Below are 23,898 nucleotides of genomic sequence, written 5' to 3' on the forward strand. Positions count from 1 at the left end.
AAATCTAGCAATACATGATCAGATCAATAGTATACAGTATCACAATACTGTGATTAACATGTTGCCAATAGTTATTTACAAAACCTGATGCTACTATATGGATTATATTTTTTCCCCTGAGGAAGGAAGTTAAAAATGATCCTTTGGATGAAGTATAAAAACTGAGGTCCTGTTATCAGTTGATGAGGATTCCAGGCACTAACTGCAAAGAGGAAATTAACCAAGCGTCCTGCCTGATGTGCTCCAAACAGAAATATGTTTCCTTTGGGACCCCATGTAAAAAAGGCTGTGCCTACTCACTTAGCCATTTGAATTAACCCTCTTAAAATATATTGCATTAAACTTTCAATTCAGTATGAAATTCCATTGTTGAAGAGTTAACTTTAAATGGTTATACTCAAATCTTTATTTCATCTATAATAATCTTTATTTTAATACATACCTTAAATGCTCTTGGTGTAACATAGCTATATTTTCCTGACCATATCTGCTTGATGAGATCTGCGTAAGCGTTAGCTATTTCTCCTTTCATTCCCAATAGGTTATCATGATTTAACTCATCCACGTACTCATCAGAGAGGAAGTATTCGGTCAGTGGGGGAGTGTTGCTCAGACACTAAGAAAAAGGTAAACTTACATAAAGTAACAAATAAAATAATCAGGTCAAGTTTAACAATTAGTTATTCTGAATTTCTACGACAGGATTGACCATTGCTACCTGCAGGTTAGCCACAGCTGTCTCAACAGTATTATGGAATACATGGCAAGAAAACGCTTATACCACAGTCACTGTAAGACAGTTCCTTGGTGGAACTCCAGAGGTAATGGTGCTAGGCAGGAAGAAAAGCCATTGCTGGGAATGCTCTGGCTACGATCAGATATAAAAGCAATAGCATTGCTCAACAACTAGCTCAGTGCACGTAGGATTGGATTACACTTGCTAGTTTTTCGCAGACAGCATACTCCACTGCCATGCAGTGCTCTATCTCAGCTTACAGCTGGGAACTGGTGAAACAAACCCAATAAAGGCAGGTGAGTCACAATTTTCAGTCGAGAGTTTAATTCAAATTTACAAATATTGACTACTCTGGGCTGCATTTTCTTAATTGTAATTCTGGTTCTCCAACAGGAGGAGCAAATGGCAATACTAACTAGCTCTAGATGCAACTTGTACAGCGGAATTGAAAAGCACAACCAATAAATCTAGTCACTGTGAAGCAGTTGCCATATCAACCAGATCAAAGAGACGCTAAATCCTAGAGGTGAAGTTGCTTATTGCATTTATCTGTTCGCTCCATTTAATTACTGTAAATATAACTCTGATGTTTCTTGACAATCCAGATGGCCTAAGTAACTGAACATACAGTAAAACACTTGAGGAAAGATTTAACTGAATGAAGAGTGAGGAAAGCAAAACCTTATCACTTGAGATTAGTTACCCTTGAATGGCCCGTTTTGGCAGCACAACAGACAATGAGACACTTGGACTAGGACAACCAATGTATTGGATTTCAGTCAAACTGTCAAGGTCACCCACATGATCTATAATAAAACATGGCTTTGCAGGAACAGTATATTCTCTAGATACTTATTTAACATGGAAAGAAAAACCCAGCGAGCAAACTAAGCCAACAACCCATGATTGATGAAGTCAGAAATAGTTGGGAAATATACAAGTCAGTCAATATCTGTAAAGAGAAAGGGCGGATTAAGGTTTCAGGTGTAGATCCTTCATGAGAAAGCCATTTATAGGAGGGGGAAAAGAACAGCAGGTAAAAGTAGAGTTAGCCGTGCTCACTCCTGCCAGAGAGAGTGTTCAATGGTCTGCAATTTTTTTTTTTAAATGCTGGTTACGAGGTGAAAACCATTGGATGATAAAAGTCTTCTCAGTGAAGTAATTAAACAAACATTTAAAAAAGTGGAGGTGAATGAAGTGGGTCTAGCATAGGTCTAAAGTTGCAAAAATCAAAGTTCAGATCACAGGGCTGCGGAATGTCTACGATAAAGGCAAGAGATTTTCCCTGAAGTTTGGGTGAGCTTGATGGTAACAGTGCGAGGGCAAAGATGGAAAGGTCAAAGTTAGAATGAAAACAGATGAATTGATCAGCCGTGGGAAGGTTGGGATCACACTTGAGGGTTGCATCATATTGTAGGTGGCAAAAATGACTGAAGATGATCTGGTAGGTGCAGTGGCGAGCAGGATGGAAGGTGGGGATAAGGGAGATTCTGTCACTGTTGTGAGCAAAGAGGAGGCTGAGAGCAGAGGCACAGGAAATGGAGCAGATACAGTCAAGCACCCTGTCAACCACAGTCAAGAAAACCTTAGCTGAGAAAAAAGAACATTTCAGCTGTGCTAGTACAGGGGAGTGATCAGAGCAGAACAGTTTCTCAGCTTTCTCCTAGCGGTTTGGTACAACTGAGTTGCTTTCTAGGCCACTTCAGAGGCAGTTAAGAGTCAATCACATTGATGTAAGATTGCAGTCACATATAGACCAGATCGGGTAAGGACAGCAGGTTTCCTTCCCTTCCCAGTTTGAAAATTAAAAAAACACAAACAAACATGAGCATAAACAAAAACGGTACAAGTGTGCAGAGTACTGCTGCTCCAAAACACAATGCAATGGACCTCTAAGATCTGGGTGAATGATCATACTTCCCCAGATGGCAGTCCTTGGGTATACTATTAAGGGGAGGTACAAATGAGGGTAGGTGGTTTCCCCCATGGTGCTGGTAGGGTGGGAGTGCAGGGGGCATGGTGAAAGAGGAATATGGCCAAGCCATTCAGGGCTGCATTTGCACATTTTCCAGTGGAGAGAACGAATCCCCATTTAAAGGGAAGTGCCAGTGCTCTACTGTGTTCCTGCCTCTTTTCACAAGTTATCAGATAAAGAAATACAAGTTTATCTCATACTACCTAAAGACAAACTGTGACTTTCAACATACAACAAGCTACAGTTAGAGCAAAAGGATCATTTATCTTAATTGCATTTTTAAAACATTCATCAGCAAGACTGCAATACCTCATTCTAAAAGTCATGAAAGAAATGCATAGCTGTTAGGAAAGAGGACACCATATTCCTTCAAGTATTACTGCACCAAGTGGCTGCAACACGGTAATTCTTCTTCCTGTCATAAAGGCTGTGCATGGAATAGTGGCTGTCCTCTCTCCCACTCATCAATGATCTCTTACCAAATTTAAAGGAAGAAAGCACAACTATGTGGCAGCATCAGTAAAATTTGTTGAATATTGACAAAGTGCCTACGGGATGACTTTGCTTGCATAGGCACTCACCCAAAAAAATCTCCATTTAAATGAAGTGCTAAACACTAGTTCCACTGTTTCAGCAAGTTATATTTAAAATGGTTACTTCTGCTGATTTCATTTTCTGCAATCCCATAAGGGTTCCGGCAAAATTTTGACTACAGTACAAGGAGTAGCGTGAGAGAAATCCAAACATGAACATATTTGACATTACATTAGAAAGCTGCCAGTAGGAAGATATTTCAGTGTGGACAGGGCTAGGAGAAGGAATACATACTCCTAGTACTTTAGTGAAAGCGTTCCACGGATAGGAATATTCTCTGTAGTCTCTCTCACGCACCAAGCACCCTGCACAAAAGATTACTGGTGTACAGACGATGGACGCGGAAGCCCTTAATATCAGTATTAAATATTTACAACGTTGAACGATTAGAGGTCTCTAATTAATGACCTACCTGAACTGCTGAATTCATAAAACACGTGTTACCCAAATTACTCAGGCCACAGTGGCCAGACTGTTCACTGTGTCTTCCTGGTTCTAGGTAATCGTAGTTGTTATAGCCAGAATATGGGGGGATACAGTAGTTTGAGTTTTTCACACTGAAAGAAAAAAAATGGAGCATTTAGTTAAAAAAAAAAATCAAAATTAAATGTCACTGTTCTTAGGACATGTATTTTTTTTTTATTTATAAAGGAAATAGCAGGGCTTACATCTGAAGTATTTGCAACTATAGATTAAAACGTTAAGACTTAACATAATTCTGATATGCACTGTAGGACACCAAAAAACAGTTGCCAGTATCACTGTCATAATGCATAAATCTGTAGCGCCACCAGACTTCCCACAAAAGTACTGGGATCTCTACCATTCATTTACAGGAGCTTTCTCACAGCTCACTTTGTTTTCCACTTCTCCGTCTAATTTTAAACAGTCTGACTTTATACACCAGCAACATAGAATCATCTCATTTCTTCCTTTTTACAGCATGAAACCATCATGGAGGCAAGGCTAAGAGGAGTCTAGAAGGAAAGGAAAGAGTGCTTCAGTTACAGGTGAGGGTGCAGACATTCCAAGGCCTCCATGACATCACTGGCTCAATACATTAGAGGTTCTATTTATAAACTGCTCTGCTAAGGCAGCACAATCTAGGTTTCACATGCAGCGAGGAGCCTGTGGTGGAATGGGGAACTGACTAATGCATCCTGGCAAGCAAACTGTGCAGAAAAGCTATGACTAGGGTCAATTCGGGAAAAAAAAAAGAAAGACGGTTCTTACTTCAGTGATGCCGGAAAGGAAGCTGTAGTTTGAGAAAATTACTGCGATCACCTGAAGACAGAGTTAATTCCTCCTAATGAGTAAGCACTACAATCTCAAGGCTTCAAAGCATAATAGCAGGGATTCCAGGGGATTTGTGTTACAACAGAAGTTGCAAAACTACGAATATATAAATAAACCATTGCAATTTTGAAATTAATTTTTAAGCATTTGATAAATAATGCACCTAAGGACTGAATCAATTAGGACTCTCAAGGTGACTTACAAAGAGCACCGATGAGAAAGGCAACACGCTCCTGTTTAATAAAGCATGGCAGCTGCAAGGAAGCAGTTTAAAATCTGTATTCTTGTGTTAAGGCTGTGCTCCAAAATTAAACAAGCGAAATAAAAATCATGCTGAAACTACATAAATAATTCAGTTTTCTTCCCAAATAAACAATTTAACCGTAATCCATGCACCCCACCCCCAAAAAAAGGGACATAACGATTCAGGTTACATTTATCTTCCTAACCCTTTGAGATATGCTTAACTTTTGTTATTTTAGGAGACATACCCTTTCTAGTGCATAAGGTCTAATTTTATTTATGAAAGTGCAATTACTATGCAGGTATTCACACTGCATCACCGGGGCAGCCCTTTTTAAAATTAGATTTGGTGGGGGGGGGGGGGGGGGGGAGGGAGGGGGAAGGGGGAAGGGCAGGGCAAGGCAAATGAAGAAATTACTCGCACGTCTTTGAATCCCTCTCTCTCGGGTATACTGATGATTCCCGAAGTCAACCATACTTGACATTCAGTCTGACCTTGTATAATCTCAGTGCAGAAATGAAGGAAGAGGAAAATGTCTGATGGTGCATTATAGTAAAAACTGTTTAAATACCCCCTTAAGCCACTCATTCTAAGCAGGAGAATAGATGGCACTTTATGTTTGATGTTAGATCACTTAAAAGACAAAATTCACACATGTATTACCTCAGTCTTCAGAATCTAATTGAGCCGAAGATTAAGTTGGTAATCAAAGCTTAAGGTTTTTAAGCAAAGCGTCATTTGCCACTCAAATGGATTGCACGATGCGGGGAGAATATTGTCCCTCCCACCTCATTATAATGACAAATAGGCATTACATTAATAAAGGACAAATGTTTGTACCATTTATTACATTACCCTCCAGCAACCATGAGATCCAGGGGCTGGTTCACTCTCACTGATTGGGAAAAAGAGGCACTGTATGGGGACCAGTGATTGCACAGGTACAGATGGTGATTGCACAGAAAGCCAGGCTTTACATATTGGAAAGAGGATGACTTAGAGACAAACTTTCACTGGGATCCACAGCTCTTCTGTAAAGGGGATATCAGATTCCTGTGCCTGTATACTGGTCTGAAGGTTGGGGGAGGAAAAAAAAACCCTACTGCGCTACCTGAACAAGATAATCAGCCAACGATGGTCATACATGGGATGTGCTGCAGCTACTGACCAGCACTTTGTGAAAATATTGGGTACTAAGTAGGCTGAAGTTTGGCACTTTGAACTAACAACTTTGGCCCTTGAAATTCAACCTGAGAAACTTCCAATGGTGTTCCAATTTGGCAATAAACATCCATTAATGTTACTTAACTAGTGGTCTGGGATCACACTTGGATATTTTATGGAAATGTTACCATTTTGGATATCTCCTGTTCTAGGAATCAATGTACAATCAGGAAGTGTATGGCAGAAGTCCCCCATCTTTTTGGAGACTACATAGCACCTGCAGTGGAAGCCTGCTGTCCCCTGATTGGGATAGGGTCAACCTTTACCACTGCCCCTAACGTTGGTATTTTGTCTACATCAGTTGACAACACTGCTACCATGATGGCATCCTCCAGAAATACTTTTTCCATCAAACAGTACTGACCCCACCACTTAAACTGCCCACGTTTAAATCAGGCAAATAGCGCAAATCATTTGCCGTTACCTTTCTTGTCAATTACAAAGTCACCGCTCATAGCGTGTTAATTGCACCGGCTATTTCAAAGAGCCGACACAGGTACGATGGGCCGAATGGCCTCCTTCTGTGCTGCATAATTCTATGAAACAGGTGCTCAGTGAGCAGTTCGCACCCCGATTTGCATTGGGGACAGGCTATTCCTTGTGGTGTTTAAAACCCCATGTGAGGCAGGCTAGGGACAGTTCAATTACATTCCCGAAATCAATCATTGTGAGCAACAGAACAGTGCACACTGAAGCACATCAATGGGGCGAGAGAGGGAACACATGGAGCCACAGCACGTGGGAGAAATAAACAAACCCCCTTTGTTTGGACAAGTGCTTCAATTCCAGGTACTAGCATGCAAATGCTTGTTAATCTTAAGCCCTTACCATCGCACTTCTAAATGAGGAACATTAATAATACAGCATACAAAATAGCGCATATATCAAAATTTACAGGATGGAGTAGTAATCTTGAGACTGGAGGTAAAAACACAACTTGTTTTCTTAAGTATGCAAGTTTTGAATGAAGCAGCTTCCATAGGTAAATTTTCTATTAGATAGCCTCCATACAACGCACCTTGGGTAGGATTTTCCATTGGCAGTAACAGGCTAAGCACCACCGGGAGGGGCAAGTGTCTATTTAAATTGCTAGGTTTTTCTGAAAATCTCAATTTACAAGGCCAAAATACAATAGATTTCCTGACTGTTGTTTTACCCTGACAATGCCCAACATGGGCAGAAAAATCTGTAGTATTTGACAGTCAATGGTCATGTTTTGGGATTTTTTTTGGGGCAATATTTCCATAGACAGGATTTGGAAGAAAAACTACATTTAAGGGGAATGTTTTAAAGCAAAGTGCATTCACACAAGTTTCAAGTAAAAAGGGCAGAGACAAAAGGTGGTTAAAATACTAATGTGCTAGGCTATTAAGTGGATAAATTGCTTACTTAAAAGCAATTTATTATCCTGTCTCAGTAATCGATAAATGCCTCACACCCACCATGTTGGAAAGTTCCTCATCCTGGGGACTTAGCAGGGGCTACCTCGCATAAGTCCTTCCCTTGGGTTGTGAATATAGGACGGTAAAAAAAAAGCGACACACACAGGCAGGCTGATTTTTTTTTTAAGAATAGAAAGCTGTGAGGGTGGTATGGTCCAGCGAAGGCTGCGAGAAGTTTGGAACACCTTCAGGAGTAGTTAGAAATTACCTTGTTTAAGTCAAGAAAGATGATGTGGGGAAGTGCAGTGTTCTCATTATTTTGTATTATTTTACGAAGACAAGCTGCACTAATTGAATTCAATGAGTTTGAGCATAACTGTTGTTGCTCTGAATATTATATCTCCTGGGTTAAGCTGTTTATATAAAGGGAATACCAGCCAGTGTGCCTGTCAAGGGCATAGAATCCACTTAAGGGAACAACTGACACCACTGAACCAGAGCAGGTATCTATAGTAGACCCAAATTTGTAATATTTACTTGAAGATTAAAGAAAATGCTGTTTTTAATTTTAGCTCATGTATATGTAAGGAGTATTTAAGCAAGCAATTTTTACTTTAATGGAAACTAAATATTTCAGCTGCCTCAACTAACTTTTAGCATTGTGTTTCTAATTTTTTTTTATTTCACACTTCTGTTGATTTACAATATCAATTCATTTGTTTGAGAATCTTCTCCCAATAATTACTGTAGCCACTATTACCAGATTTGTTCCTTTGTACAGGGCATTTTAACTGTGTAGGACCTGGGCCTGGATAAAAGTCTCTCGCAACTTTTGAGGACTGTGCATGCTCCATATTTCATTACAAGCACAGCTACTGATCCAGGGTGAAAAATTAGATGTCATACTTCAAAATCTGTTTGCAGGTTTTTTGAGATTTAAATCAGAGAGAAATCAATTCGAGCACCAAACTGTATTGGTTCAGTTTATCTTTCGAAATACATCAAGTTCTCTCATAGTTCAGTAAGAATTTTACTTAAAATTTCAATTCACAAGCATTACAAAATGTTTACACACATTTTTCTAAAAGTGTTTATAAAGACACTTTTATTTCACTTAATATAAAATGACCACTGCTATGAGAAAACATATGACTGATCAGTCAATACTCAACTAATTTTAAAAAAACACTTTTAAAATTAAAACACACGAAGTGTGGTAAATAAGGTTGATGAGCTGCTGGTGCAAATAGCCATACTGGAATATGATGTTGTGGTAATAACTGAGACCTGGCTCAAAAAAGGGCAGGATTGGGTACTAAATGTTCCTTGATACAAGATGTTCAGGAAAGACAGGGAAGGAAAGAAAGGGGATACGGGGGTGGCAGTATTGATTAAGGAGAATATTGCAGTGCTGGAAAGAGGATGCCCTGGAGGGGTCAAGGACAGAATCTATTTGGTTAGAGTTAAGAAACAATAGAGGTGCCATTACACTACTGGGTGTATTCTATAGACCACCAACTACTGAGAAAGATATAGAGGAGTAAATTTGCAGGGAAATTAGAGAGAGGTGCAAGAGCAATAGAGTAGTTATAATGGGGGACTTCAATTATCCTAATATAGACTGGGATAGTAAGTGTAAAGGGCAGAGGGGGAAGAATTTTTTTTTTTTAAAGTGTGTTCAGGAGAACTTCCTTGATCAGTAAGTTTCTGGCCCAACGAGGAAGGAGGCATTGCTGGATCTGGTTCTGGGGAATAAGGTGGGTCAAGTGGAGCAAATGTCAGTCGGGGAACATTTAGGGAACAGCGATCATAGTATCATAAGGTTTAGATTAGCTATGGAAAAGGACAAGGAGCACTCTAGAGTAAAAATACTTGATTGGAGGAGGGCCAATTTCAGTGGGTTGAGAACAGATCTGGCCCGGGTAAATTGGAATCAAAGATTGGCAGACAAAACTGTAATCGAATAATGGGCAGCCTTTAAAGAGGAGATAGGTCAGGTACTGTCTAGGTACATTCCCACGAGGCGGAAAGGTAGGGCAACCAAAGCCAGAGCTTTCTGGATGACGAAAGACATAGGGCTCGATATTGCCAGGGTTGTGGGTTCGCGGCGGGGGGGCTATTGGGCGTGTGGGTAACGCGCCCGGTGAAATCAGTCTGCCCCGCGCGCGATCGCAGCCTAATTGGATCCACTTACCTGTTCTTCCCGGTTCCCCAATGCTGAGTTGCGCGTTGGGCGGACTGCGCATGCGCAGTAAGGTCTGTCAGCTGGAGGAGCTATATTTAAAGGGGCAGTCCTCCACTGACAGATGCTGCATCAGATAGGAAAAAATACAGCATGGAGCAGCCCAGGGGGAAGGCTGCTCCCAGTTTAATGATGCCTCACTCCAGGAATCATTAAATGGGGTGAGGAGGAGGGGGGAGGACAGAGATCTTCCCCCCGGCGGGCGGGAGGAAGCGGCCTGCCTCTGCCACCAGGAAGGCCTGGCTCGAGGTGGCAGAGGAGGTCACCTGCACCAACATATTGCCCATCTGCATACAGTGCAGGAGGCGCTGCAATGACCTAAGTAGGTCAGCCAGAGTGAGTACACTTATTCATTCCCCTACACTCCGTTTGCCACATCACCGCCCCCCACCCCACATCTCCTTCTGCACTGCCAACACTACTCTGTCACATCACCCCTCACACCCACTCAAACCTCATCCTCATCTTACCTGCACTTACTCACCTCACCAGTACTCATCCCGCCACTACCACTCAACCCAATCCTCATACAATCTCATGGCTCTATCGCATACTCACCCTCTCATGCATCTCTTTCACAGTCAGCCGTACTCAACCTGCCATTACCTGTGCTGCAGCCACAGGGCATGCATCACATATGTGCAGTAAGAAGCGTAAGGCAAACGTGTCATGAGCATGAAGGGGATGCACAAGGGTGTTTGAGGGTTTGTCATGGTTTTTACTTCTATTGATTTCTGACCAACTCACATCACATATTGTATTGGCACCACTACTGCCACGTCTTTGCGAATCTTGTCTGGTTTGTGCAATAATGCCCTTTCCTGAGGATCACAATGAAGACCCACACCTGATGCCACCCATTGTGTCACTGCAAAGTGGGTGTAGGTGTATTTGCAGGGCTCTTTTGTGCAGACGACTGAGAGACGTTGGTGATGTCCCTGGTGGCACCCTGGAAGGATGCGGAAGAGAAGTTGTTGAGGGCAGTGGTGACTTTGACAGCGACAGGTAAGATGATGGTGCTCGGGCCAGCCGGGAGCAGCTCGGCATGAAGGAGGCTGCAGATGTCCACGAATACATGTCGAGTGGCTCTGAGCCTCCGTGTGCACTGCTGCTCAGAGAGGTCCAGGAAGCTGAGCCTCGGTCTGTGGACCCTGTGGCGAAGGTAGTGCCCCCTGTGACGCATCTCTCTCTGCGGTTGCCCTCCCTCCTGCTGTGCAGGTGGATGTGTCACAGCACTGTGTTGTGGAGCTCCACTTGTCAGAGGTGGACGGCTTGGCCGGTGAGGCTGTTCGCCCTCCGAGGAGGTCATGACTACAGCTACGACGGCCCCCATCCGGAAGATGTACATCTGAGGGGGACCGCAAGGTAGGTACATGTCTCTGGACCCTGGGGTAAGTGTGCAAGTTGGTGAATTTGATTGTCAGGAGGAGGGTGGTGGAGGCCAAACTTTGTCCAAAGTGACAGAGTGGCCTCCTGCAATGAGTGAGGGTCTCTCCCCCCCCCGCCTCCCACCTGTCAAATGAACCTTTGCAGCTGCCACAGGCTGATAGCTGCAACACGTCCATTTCAACTGGGAGTGTTTCCCCCAATATGGGAAACAGTCCCAGTTGTTTCTAAAATCCCACCCCTCCTGACATATTCCCTTAATCAGGTCTGTTAATGACCTGAAATACCAAGATAAATATTGTTAAGTGGCACCCCGCCAGCTTTAATTGCCTACGGGAGTCCCACATGCGGGGGCTGCGTGCGCATGTCGGCGCGTCTGTGGGGAGCCCGGAAGTGGGCGGGTTGGAGCCGGGCTCCCGACCCGCTCCGGGATTCCCCGATTTTCAGAGCCCCCCCCCCCGGCCAGGAACGCACCCGATAGCGGGTGCTAAAATGGAGCCCATAGAGTGTAAGATGATGCAGGGAAAGGGGGAATATGACAAATGTCAGGTTGATAATACAAGTGAGAACCAGGCTGAATATAGAAAGTACAGAGAAGTGAAAAGGGAAATAAAAGGGACAAAGAGAGAGTATGAGAATAGACTGGCAACTAACATAAAAGGGAATCCAAAAGTCCTCTATAGGCATATAAATAGTAAACGGGTAGTAAGAGGAGGGGCGTGGCCGATTAGGGACCAAAAAGGAGACCTACGCATGTAGACAGAGGGCATCGCTGAGGTTCTAAATAAGTACTTTGCATCTGTTCTTACAAAGGAAGATGCTGTCAAAGTCACGGAAAAAGGAGGTAGTTGAGTTATGGGATGGGCTAAAAATTGATAAAGAGGAGGTACTAGAAAGGCCGGCTGAACTTAAAGTAGATAAATCACGAGGTCTGGATGGGATGCATCCAAGGTTGCTAAGGGAAGTAAGGGTGGAAATTGCGGAGGTACTGACCATAATCTTCCAATCATCCTTAGATAGGGGGTAGTGCCAGAGGACTGGAGAATTGCAAATATTATACCCTTGTTCAAAAAAGGGTGCAAGGATAAACACAGCAACTACAGGCAAGTCAGTTTAACCTCGGTGGTGTGGAAACTTATAGAAATGATAATCCAGGACAAAATTAACAGTTACTTGGACAAGTATGGATTAATTAAGGGAAGGCCAGCATGGATTTGTTGGAGGCAAATTGTGTTTAACTAACTTGATTGAGTTTTTTGATGAGGTAAAAGAGAGGGTTGATGAGGGCAATGCAGTTGGTGTGGTGTATATGGATTTCCAAAAGGCATTTGATAAAGTGCCACATAATAGGCTTGTCAGCAAAGTTGAAGCCCATGGAATAAAAGGGGCAGTGGCAGCATGGATATGAAATTGGCTAAGTGACAGGAAACAGAGGGTAGTGGTGAATGGTTTTTTTTCAGACTGGAGGAAGGTATACAGTGGTGTTCCCCAGGGGTCGGTACTAGGACCACTGCTTTTCTTGATATATATTAATGACTTGGACTTGGGTGTACAGGGCGTAATTTCAAAATTTGAAGATGGCACAAAACTTGGAAGTGTAATAAACAGTGAGGAGGCTAGTAATAGACTTCAAGAGGACATGGACTGGCTGGTGGATTAAAGCAGAGAAGTGCAAAGTGATACATTTTGGTGGGAAGAACGAGGAGAGGCAATATAAACTAAAGGGTACAATTCTAAAGGAACAGAGGCCTGGGGGTACATGTGCACAGATCGTTGAAGGCGGCAGGGCAGGTTGAGAAAGCGGTTAAAAAAGCATACGGGATCCTGGGCTTTATAAATAGAGGCTTAGAGTACAAAAGCAAGGAAGTTATGAAGAACCTTTATAAAACACGAGTTCAGCCACAACTGGAGTATTGTGTCCAATTCTGGGCACCGCACTTTAGAAAAGATGTGAAGGCCTTAGAGAGAGTGCAGAAGAGATTTACTAAAATGATTCCAGGGACGAGGGACTTTAGTTATGTGGATAGACTGGAGAAGCTGCGGTTGTTCTCCTTCGAGCAGAGAAGGTTGAGAGGAGATTTGATGGAGGTGTTCAAAATCATGAGGGGTCTAGACAGGATAGAGAGAAACTGTTCCCATTGGTGGAAGGGTCAAGATCCAGAGGACACAGATTTAAGGCAACATGAGGACAAACTTTTTTATGCAGCGAGTGGTTATGATCTGGAATGCACTGCCTGAGGGGGTGGTGGAGGGCAGATTCAATCGTGGCTTTCAAAAGGAAATTGGATAAGTACTTGAAGGGAAAAATTTGCAGGGCTACGGGAAGAGGGCGGGGAAGTGGGATGGGCCAAATGGTTACAGCACAGAAGGAGGCCATTCTATGATTCTGTAATTCAAGTTTGAAGAAGCTTGTTAAAATTGCTAGTTTTGTCCTTCTTGGCTTAAGTGAAAAAGTGGATGTAAAAGTGCTTAATACCCTATATCTGTACTATGGAAAAACAACAATACCGTAATAAAAACATACCACCAGACATGAATACACAATGGTCCTTGAATAAATTAAAGCCTCTGATACCTTTTCATTTTAGATTCTCTTCAAACAACTGATAGTTTATTAATCCAATTTAAATAGATTAGAACTACACAAACGATTAGAATTATTGCACTGTTCATAAAAGAAATAATAGTAAGTAAAATCCTCCATTTCAATTGAATATCCACGATTCAACGCTTTTAAAATAGTCACTCCCAATGGATTCAGTTAATTTATAAAAAAGCTTGTCCTTGCAGCTTTGAATATTTTCTCCTCTAGGTGCTCTGATGGCCTAAGGTGTTTATCCAGCGAGTAGGCAAGCCATACAGTCCAAGTAGGTCCCAGATTTGATCTCTGGTCCATGCTTGGTTAGCTGATCTCGACTGCTGCAGTCCTGGACTAACAACAACCTCTGCTGAAAGTGTGCCTATTACAACACAGATTCAAGAACCCATCGATGCTTACTGTCCAGTCACACATATGAAGAATAGTCACTTGGACAAGGAACTAGATGTCGGGAGAGAACAGTATTGAGCTCAACTGTGATGACTGAGTCTACCAAGGAACTCGTTTTATTCTAAAGTAAGAAATCCAAGATTTCCCCTTCCTCCTCCAGGGCGGTGATGATAAACAGGACCACTTCCTCGAGAGGTAGGGCTTTAACATGTAGACCCAAAGCTTACATTGTTGATTGGGTATCAGAACTACATAATTTACCTCATCACACCTTTCCACCACCACTTATGGGCCTGCTCAGTGGGCCTGTAACATGTTACGGTTCACTGGCATTCCTCATGATAGGAGCTACTTGTGTAAGGCACCACTGCGTGCCAATCGCTTGCAAAATCATATCCCAGCGAGGGACATGAATCAAATGGAGTTGAGGTGCAGATTAGCCATGATCTGATTGAGTGATGGAGTAGGCTAGAAGGGCTGAATGGCCTCCTCCCGTTGCTAAGTTCCAATGAGACTGTGTGGTATGTTTTGATTTCAACATAGAACGTAGGAAGGAAAAAAAGTTTGTAGGACAACATATTTACAACTTAGAAGGATCAAGAGTGCAACGCTCAGAAGAGCTATAGAAATATCAAAATAGAGTGTAGCTGGTTGTTAAAAGTCCATCTCATGTAAAAATGTCCAATCCTGAGCTTGGTGGAAGTCTCATCACCTGTAACTTGATGACTGAACTGGGAACTGTATTATTTTTATGCCATAGGGAAGCGAGGAACTCCAAATCCAGAGCCACAGCTACAAATGCTCAAGTAGTTTAAAGAGTATTATGTGTGCACAGTTCCAGTTGACCAAAGTTTAAAAGCCACATTGGTCCTAGTCTGAGAGCCAGTATCTTGATTAAAATAAGCCTGTCCAAAATGTGCAATATTTTCAGATTCAATTTCTTTACTTCAAAGTAACTGTTTCTTTTCATTAAACTTCTCTCTTGTACCGTGCTAGCGATTTTCCATAATTATGGGAAGTAGATATCAAAAGCAGATTTTTCTTGCTCCCATAGCATACAGCAGATTTGCCAAATTTAAAAGAATGTTCACTATTAGTTTTGCTTGCTTTAATTTATCCCAATGTTTGCCCTTTTTCCACTGGCACTCAAACATTACTTGGCAACCCCTGATATACACAACACACATTACATTTAAATGCAGGAAGGATTTGGCCAACTGAGAACTGATTACAACAGCATACTTGACTGCTTATGAAGCCTCCTACCTGCATATTAACCTAAACCTCATCAGAATATTCTGTTTACAGGATCATTCGCATTTTGCAAACAAGATATTCTTGTAATAGAGCTTGAGTTTACATCTTCCAAGTTTAATATTTATGAATAATCAAAAAGCACTTTAATTAAATAAATCCAAATACAAAATAATTTTGTACTTAAACTAATTTGTTCCAGACTTGTTTAATTTTGTAGTTTTCTGAAAACTGATTGGAACATAATTGACAGTGGAAAACAATATTCTGATAGCGTGCTCTGCCAATGCCTGCATTTGCAACTTCACTTAAATGATATTTTTGACTATTCTTGTTAAAAGAAAATTCCAATAGTTCTCTACAATGTTTGCGCAGGAATTACTGCCAATCAATTTAAATTTGAATTTTCTACACAATTTGATTGTTTCTTAATTGCAGCCTGGACAGTGTATTACTTTACTGTGAAATTTTTTCTATATATCAGTACTTTCTAAACTTATGGAAGCCAAGGTTAACGCACAAATTATCCACTACCTTGAAAGCTCCGGCCAAATTCACGATCAGCAGTTTGGTTTTAGGCATGGCCGTCCACATTATGTACCTTTGCCCTTGAACACTTTGGTGAAGTGTATCATGGTCTTGGACACCTCCAAGGGGTCTGACACTGTGCACATCTAAATAATTTACCAGCATATGGCCTCCCATCAAATGAATGTTCACTACTGACTAACTTTCTCTCAAATTGTTCTCTCTGTGCTGTGGCTCATGCCTCAGATTCTTTTTACATTAACTCAAGGGGCTCTGTCCTCACCTTACATCAATGACCTGCTACATTCATCTAACCCTATCTACTTATGCTGATGACTTCACTCTACAGTCATCAACTTCCCTGAGCTTGCACATCATAGCTGAATGATAACATCTTGATTTCCTTCATGCTGTTAAATGCAATGGAAATTTCTTTTTATTCCTTGAAGTCAAAGTTTCTTCATTTCTCTTTGATGGCTCCACTCTTCACCTATTCATCATCTCCTCTAATTCAAGTGCAGTTGCCACATTTCCTCTATTGCTAAAGCAGTCAAGAAACTTGCTTCTTCTTTCATATCAAAGATTTCCTTTCAGCATTTCATAATGTTCTATAAAGCCTTCATCCATCCAATATTTGAACACGTCTCCCATGTCTGGAGAGGCTCTTCTAGCACCTTTCTCTTGCACACATGGACAAGATATGGGAAAATGCTCAAGTGATAGCCAATCTTCTTCACCTCTAGCCTTCAACCTACCTCTCGCTGTTGCAACCATTCTTGTCTTTCCCTATCTTACTAATGCTACTACAATCAATGCTCCTCTGGCTTTCCCCTTGTTCCTAAGTTCTAGATGTACCACCCTACACAATCTTTCGCCTCTTCTCACATGAATTTAAGATTTCTATGCTAACTCATTCTTTCTTCAAAACTGTGTGACTCTTCATCTTGTTCCTTTCTTCTGCAATCTTCACTCTTTTAAAACCCAAGTTAATCACGTAATTATTAGTTACTGATTTACCTCATCTCTTATGCTTTTCGCCTTTGATGGTATCTGCACTGTGGGCCTTGATTTGATCATGGTCTCTAAATAAAACCTCTCTGGCAATTGGATACATGTAATCTGAAACACTGAAAATCATTCATTTAAAAAAGATACAGGTTCTTATACAAGCCTACTTATAATATAGTACATCACAGAATAATGAGCCATACACCTGACAGCACTCAGTGCAATTGCACAGAAATAGTACAGACTGTGTCCTGATACACAGGTTACTCTTTACAAAGATTAAAAACACACAGACAAATTAATAAAAGTTTCTATATGAGTACAGTACATGTAGTCTTTTATTTAAGATTAAAGGTTTAAGATTTTTTTAAGCAGTAGAACTGACTTGTTTTTCCACTCAAGTATACAGAAACACCCATAATTTACCAACTCTTCGTTGCACAATAATTTAAAAACTAGGCAACTGGATATTTGGAGTGTAAATTCAGCTATCATAAACCTATCAGGATTCAACTAGATCACAAAGGTAAGTAGTGGTCAGTAAAGTATAAATCCATACAGATTAAGGTAGGCTCATTACTAGACTTACTTATCTCTTTACATTATTTTATTTCCCCCAAATGTTTATGTTTCTCCTCTCTTCCTACTTGGCAACCTTGACACATACATCAATAATTAAATGCCATTGATGAGTTACATTTGAAAGCTGTTTAGTTCTAGGGGTAGAAGAAGCCCCTAAATACAACTACCTAATAAGCAGAGAGGGAAGCCTTTCATATTACCGGTAGCATATTCCAGAGGAATGGACAAAGCTACAGTGACTCCCTATACAAATTCTAACACAAAAGAGGAGCTCAAGAGCAATATTCGTTTCTCAATGGGTCATTTCAGCTTAAATGGAATTTCAGGGGAAATATTAATTTGCATAATGAAACAGTGGGAAGTTCAAGTAATTGCAGCTCCAAATTCTTTGAACAAAGGTGTGGCAGCTACACAAATCCACAATCTCCACTCGAGAAGAGATTGCAATATGGAGAACTTTCCAAGCCATTATATGTATATACTTTTTAAAAACAGTTGCACAAGCGCAATCTCCAAAGTGTGATAACCTATCAATCGTAAGCCATTCCAAAATTTATGTCATGCCACATTTCAACAGTACATTTCAATGGCAGTCTGTTTCCACGTCTGGACAATTGTACATTCTAGCATTTGGATTTCTACACGCCTGACATACTGTTAAAATTGCAATCCCTTTACACATAATCCATTTATTTTCTTTTACTACAGTGCTCAAAATATTAAAATACATGACAGGATATCAATGTTCATATTGTTGAGTCAGTGACTGAAAACTATATCCAAAAGTGATCCTCACTCCATTCACAAGCCAAATGTATTCAAAAAAAGTGCATGCAGAGACATTAACACAGTTCTAAAGAAATGCTACTTACTTTCTGTTGTTGAAGCTGCTATAATTATTTGACAGAGATGAAGGGGAAACCTTTGGCAATGTTGAAAAATTTGAAGCACTCGGAGACCTTGAAAAATAATGAAATTATAAAATTTGATAATAAAGGAAAAAAAATCCAAGTTTTACGAAGTTGCTCATGACCTGAGTGGCAAATGGATGCTACATATTAAAAGCATCAACTTGTAATGTAATCGAAAGCATGTTGGGTAATGCCCTTAAATACTACTTGTATGAGTTGCAAATGAATCTAGGAAATAGTTACTTTGCTGGGATACCTTCTTGAATGTAGTTAAATCAGGGCTAGCTGATTCCAGCTGTTCTGGGTTGGGAACTCAAACAAAAATCCACCCAGTAGAAATGATCGCTGAATTAGCTACTATTGGAATAGTCTGCCTATTCAGTAGAAGTAAATTCATTAGGAAGTTGTTCGCTTTCACTAGTACGAGTTAATGGAGTTCTACTACCATTACTGTGTACAGTGGAAAGCATTACTGCACTTTAAATTAAAAGGCCACTCAGCTTTTTCAGTGGTTGTTCCTCCAGCTCACCTTGTACAATTGATTACGTGAAAGTGGAAGGTTAGTATATTTTCTGGCCCTGTACAAGGTGTCACACAGTACATTAGCCTTTATCAAGCCAGCCTTAGAATAAAATTTCAGAGCAGACTGGTAGTCTGTGAGTTGATGACCCCTTCATGAACTGTGAAGTTCAGAGCTCCCATATGCTAAGACCACTCCTGATCATACTCTGCATTTTTGTTAAGTGTGAATACACCAAGTTTCAAAACAATTGAACTGTTTTCTCATCTGTATTAAAGATTTAAAAAACTTACATTTGTAATTTACTGATTATCCCTACATTGCTTCTCTAATTGCTTGGCCTTGCTGTGTACTTTTTCTCCCCGCACTTTGTATTTTTTTTTCTTTCTCCTTGCTCTTTGATAGAACTCACAGCATAAGTAGCCATTCAACTGGAGTTATCTGCTCTAATCCCGTTCCCCTGCTCTCTCCCTATATCTTTTTATAACCTTCCGTTGCAAATATTTATTCAATTCCATTTTTGAATAATATTAATAGTCCATCTCAATACTGCTTGTGGTAAAGCACTCTGTGTTCTAATAACCCACTGAGTGAAAAAGCTTCTAACTTCCCCCTTGCTTCTTCTAGTGATGATCTGGAGTCAATGCTCCACGTTACCAATTTATCAGCCAATGGAAACAAATCTTTCACTATTTACCCTCTCAAAACATTTCATAATTTTTAAAACTTATATTAGATCTGCTCTTAACCCTCTCTATCAGTAAATCAATGACCCAATTCTACGAGCCTTTCTTCACAATTGTAGCCTTTCACCCCTGATATATTCAATTGAATCTTCACTGTATCCTGGCTCCACTATCCTGTCTTATTTCCCCTCTTTATTTAATTTGCTCCTTCCTCTTCTTTGCTTTTTATCCTCCCACCATTCTACCTCTATTTTCTTACTCCAAGTCCCTACAACCTGTGACCAAATTCCTAATACCACAGGCAATATCTGCACTTAGTGGTGTCTTAGTTCTCTCTCGTTCTCTCTTCTATTTTCAAGCTGTTGGCCAGACGCAGCTCGTGAATGGACATTTATGTGAAAAGTCATGTAAAACAAGAGGCTGCACGAAGCACACTCAAATACATTACCGGAGAGAAACCTCTGCACTAACACCTGCTCTCAGGCTGTGCCTGAAAGCAGGACACAGCAATGAGAGGCCACAGAGACAAAAGCAAATGTACAGACATCTCTCTTCCCAGCAATTAGGATTTTGTAAAATTAAGGTTACCTCTTCCCTCTACTTATTACTGTCTCATTTTTTTGGAAATTAAAAATAAAATGCACAATGCCAGCACTCCAGTGGCTTGGCCATAAAGTGTAGGAAATTTTAAAGCTATATAACCAAGATACTTGGGATTTAACATATTGAGTATCTGCACAAGACATAGATACTGCTATTTCTACGTCCAGTTTTAAGGTTATTGGCATAATTTAAAATATTCTCATCTGCTTCGTTTATAAAAATGCATTTGAAGAAAGTAATAGTTTGCTAAATGTTTCATATCACCATCCTTTTTTATCCACCAGACGCCACTTATTTCATTATTTTTCCTCATCAGATTTTCTCCCACCCCGCTTTCCTGATGCTAACTCTTCAACAGTTCCATGGGCGCTGATCACTCTCTACTAACTTGCCCAACTGGCTATTTATTCACGCATAAACCCAGACAGTGAGGATCAGCAGCCAATCTGACCCCAAGTGGCATCAATCAAAGCCAAACCCAATCTTGATCACTTCCAACATTGCACACACATGTACTTCTAGTAAGAGTCGCTGAATAGCAGCCTGGAGTAGGAACCTTGGCCAATATTTCTCCTTACAAACCCAAGGACACCGAAGCCAAATTTACCATGCCTGATACTACAGCTGAGGTCAGGTAGCAGCACAGTTCAACTATTCACTAAACTCATTCAACCATCAAAGCAACGCAGGGAATACTTATTTTGAACTGAAAATACTGTTCGCCTGCATATGAATACATATTACACTTTGCTACAAACAGTAAGGGTCAAATATTTTACCACAGTCTCACTCTTGCAGATTCTCAAAAAAAAACTTACCTAATTTCCAACGGATGGTTAGAATACTGAAAACAGTTCCCAGCCGTACCACACCCATGAACAGAAGACTTTTAAGTAAAACTTTTATCATGCAGTGCAAACTTCACGTGCACGTTGTGCTCACAATTTTCAGTGAGAAGAAACTTAGTCAATGGATTGACAAGCTCCCGGCTTGCTAACAGGCAATATACATATTTAGTTGGAAGTACACCAATTCCATACTTAAAGCATAAAATGAACAGGGCGTGTCATAAAATTACTGCACCACAATGTTTTAGGATGCCAGGTGGAATGTAAAAGGAGCTCACTGGTATTCTGCTTCAGAGTTCCTGATAGCCTTAGTCTTAAAAAGAACATTGCAGTAAACTTTCAATACAACATACCTTTTCCTGAAGAAAGAAAAAGAGGGATGGAGAAATCTCAGTATTTAGATTAATAAGAAGTGTTAAAGGTACATAGTTTTTATTTCTACAGTTGCAGGTTTAAGTATCAGGAAAGGGTGTCACTTGTAGTTTGCTAACCATATTTGCATGGGACTGAATATTTTCACTGCACAATCTAACAGCGTGTTACTTTGTTTTCATTTTTAATTTGTGTAAATATATGATTTTGCAGCCCATGGGTGTAAAATACTATGCGGCACGGAGTGATAGGAGGCGGGTTTGCACCAGCTAATTTCCCATGGAATGACACCCAATCTAGGCTATTATGTGAAGCAGAGGCAAGATATAGCTTCATAAAGGAAGTGTGATAATAAGAGGTGAGTCAACATCCTTTTTCACTGCTCTATGTGGTCAGTAAACGCCATGAGAAGTCACTTGCCTGACATTTTTGGCATGGGGTTAAGAAAAAGAGACACACAATTTGGGAAATGTATCTAAATTCCTATTGAATAGTTGGCAGTCCCCGGCAGTACCCAACAATTAAGTTAATGGCTAATCATGAGGGACTTTGCATTCCCATCAAATAAAACCTCTCGTCCAAGCTCCAAATGTTGTCTCACACTGTCACTAATGACATACAGTAAGATTTCTATAAATGTGGTCAGTTTTCAGTCTGACTGCTGGATAGGCTCGTTCTCCAATAAAAGCTAGCTCCCCACGAGCTTGGCTCCCTCTTCATCTCACCCAAAACTCTGCTGCCCGCATCTTATCCCATCTCTCAGCAAAGCATAAGATTGGATTGGGGTCCATAAAATATTGTACCTTGCCAACATCACCCACTTTTGTGCATTTGCTTCAGGGTTCACATGCTCAGAAGCAGGGGAAGGAATGACCACAAACCAAACTGAGATCATGCAAGCGCATCTACGCTTCTTTTAGATATCTTAATCAATCCAGAAAGAAATCAGGCAGAAAATAAATCAATTAACTATGTTTACCACATTCAGAATCATAAAGATAAATGTATATTAACATTGCATACTGTGCACTTGCAAAATTACAACTATTCTGAAAATAGCTGAACCACCTTATTTTCAAAGTGCTCTACTGAAACTGTAAATACGGTAAGTTAATCCTTAAAACGCTGAAGTTCGCAACTGTATATGCATTAAACAAATCACTGAGTTTAATCATATAGATAATGGATCATTTAACTCAATGAAAAATAATAAAATGTCAGCATAGCTGTCTTTTTGCAATGAGGCTCTGAACTGGCTAAATACCATTAAATCAGCAAGAATATTCCAATTTTAACCGATGAAGGAAAGCAGTCCTTGGAACATAACTTCAGTGCCCATGGAAGTTTTTCAGGAAACAGCCATTTAAAAAACTCAAACACAAACCAAACTACTGGATTTTTTTTTAAAAAAGAAATATTTACAGAAAATTAAGGATTCAATTAAATATGTGCAAGCACCAGGACAGCTGAACATACAACCCAAGTTTGGGGGCTGTGGCATGCTTCATCCTCATTGCAATTGAGTGAAGTTAGTGCAGTATTTTTCCACTGCCAATAGAGGTCTTCCTAGCATGAACTGTAAATACTGTAGAGCTTGCAGTGTGAAAACCAAGTGGCAGCAAATTTACATTCAACACAGGAGGAGCAGCGACCACGAAGGAGGTGCCCCTAGAACTGAAGTCATATTTAGCCACCCCCACCCTCCCCAATCAAAAGACGGAAATTTGCATCCCAAATTTACAGATGTTGGCTATAATTTCATTTCAGTCAGTAAAATGCATAGTTATGCTTTCTAATGTATACTGCAAATGACAGCCAAGAGGGCTAAATGGAACTCATGTTCCAAAATTGCAGTATTTGGCTGTACTAATTCATTTTGACCAGTTATGCTATTCATCTGAGGTTGGGAGAGAAAAGAGAAGTCAGTCTCCATTCGGCACGAATGTCCATTAGGAGTGGTAATTTTCCATCACCAAAGAACAAAGTGTCCAAGAGGAGGCAAAAGGCGGCTTGCATTTATATAGAGCCTTTCATGACCTCAGGACATCCCAAAGCACTTTACAGGCAATTAAGTACTTTTTTGAAGTGTAGTCACTGTTGTAAAGTAAGAAACATGGCAGCCAATTTGCAGACAGCAAGGTCCCATGAACAGCAATGTGATAATGACCAGATAATTTGGTACTGTGACAGTGTAACAAACACTATGCATAGTCTCCTGCTTTCCTCCCACATAATAAGATATGGTGTTCATTTTACCTCAGAAGGATGAAGTGCAAAATGAATCACTTCGGTATCCAAAATTAAGATCTTCTGTTGCTGAATTTGTCACTCAACCAACTGAGCTATGTTAAAATAAAGTATGATTTTTTTTTAAACTGAAAATTTTTAATCTTCCTTTTTTTGTATTCTCTTTTACTGGTTAGGATTTGCGTTTCTCCAGATTTTTTTTTACAATGTACACTGTTGGACGATAGACAAGATAATAGAGTATAAATGTTCACTTAGGCGTCAGCCGTGG

At 40.5% G+C, this 23,898-nt stretch overlaps 1 protein-coding gene across 10 annotated transcripts in view; it reads right to left on the reverse strand.

The window, feature by feature from the left end:
* The window catches only part of LOC137334591 (ubiquitin carboxyl-terminal hydrolase 15-like), a 102,566-nt gene that overhangs the window by 35,755 nt on the left and 42,913 nt on the right, over positions 1-23,898 (reverse strand). For 9 of the 10 annotated variants that reach the window (XM_067999384.1, XM_067999380.1, XM_067999383.1 and 6 more), the window contains 3 exons: positions 18,313-18,399; positions 3,718-3,862; positions 443-616 (listed from right to left, as the gene is read on the reverse strand). In XM_067999384.1, the coding sequence (XP_067855485.1) occupies positions 443-616; positions 3,718-3,862; positions 18,313-18,399 (406 nt within the window). The remainder of the gene's footprint in view (positions 1-442; positions 617-3,717; positions 3,863-18,312; positions 18,400-23,898) is intronic. The other variant, XM_067999382.1, reaches the window with a different exon arrangement.

The sequence above is a fragment of the Heptranchias perlo genome, chromosome 18 (assembly GCF_035084215.1).
Source record: "Heptranchias perlo isolate sHepPer1 chromosome 18, sHepPer1.hap1, whole genome shotgun sequence".
In the NCBI taxonomy this organism is placed as follows: Eukaryota; Metazoa; Chordata; class Chondrichthyes; order Hexanchiformes; family Hexanchidae; genus Heptranchias; species Heptranchias perlo.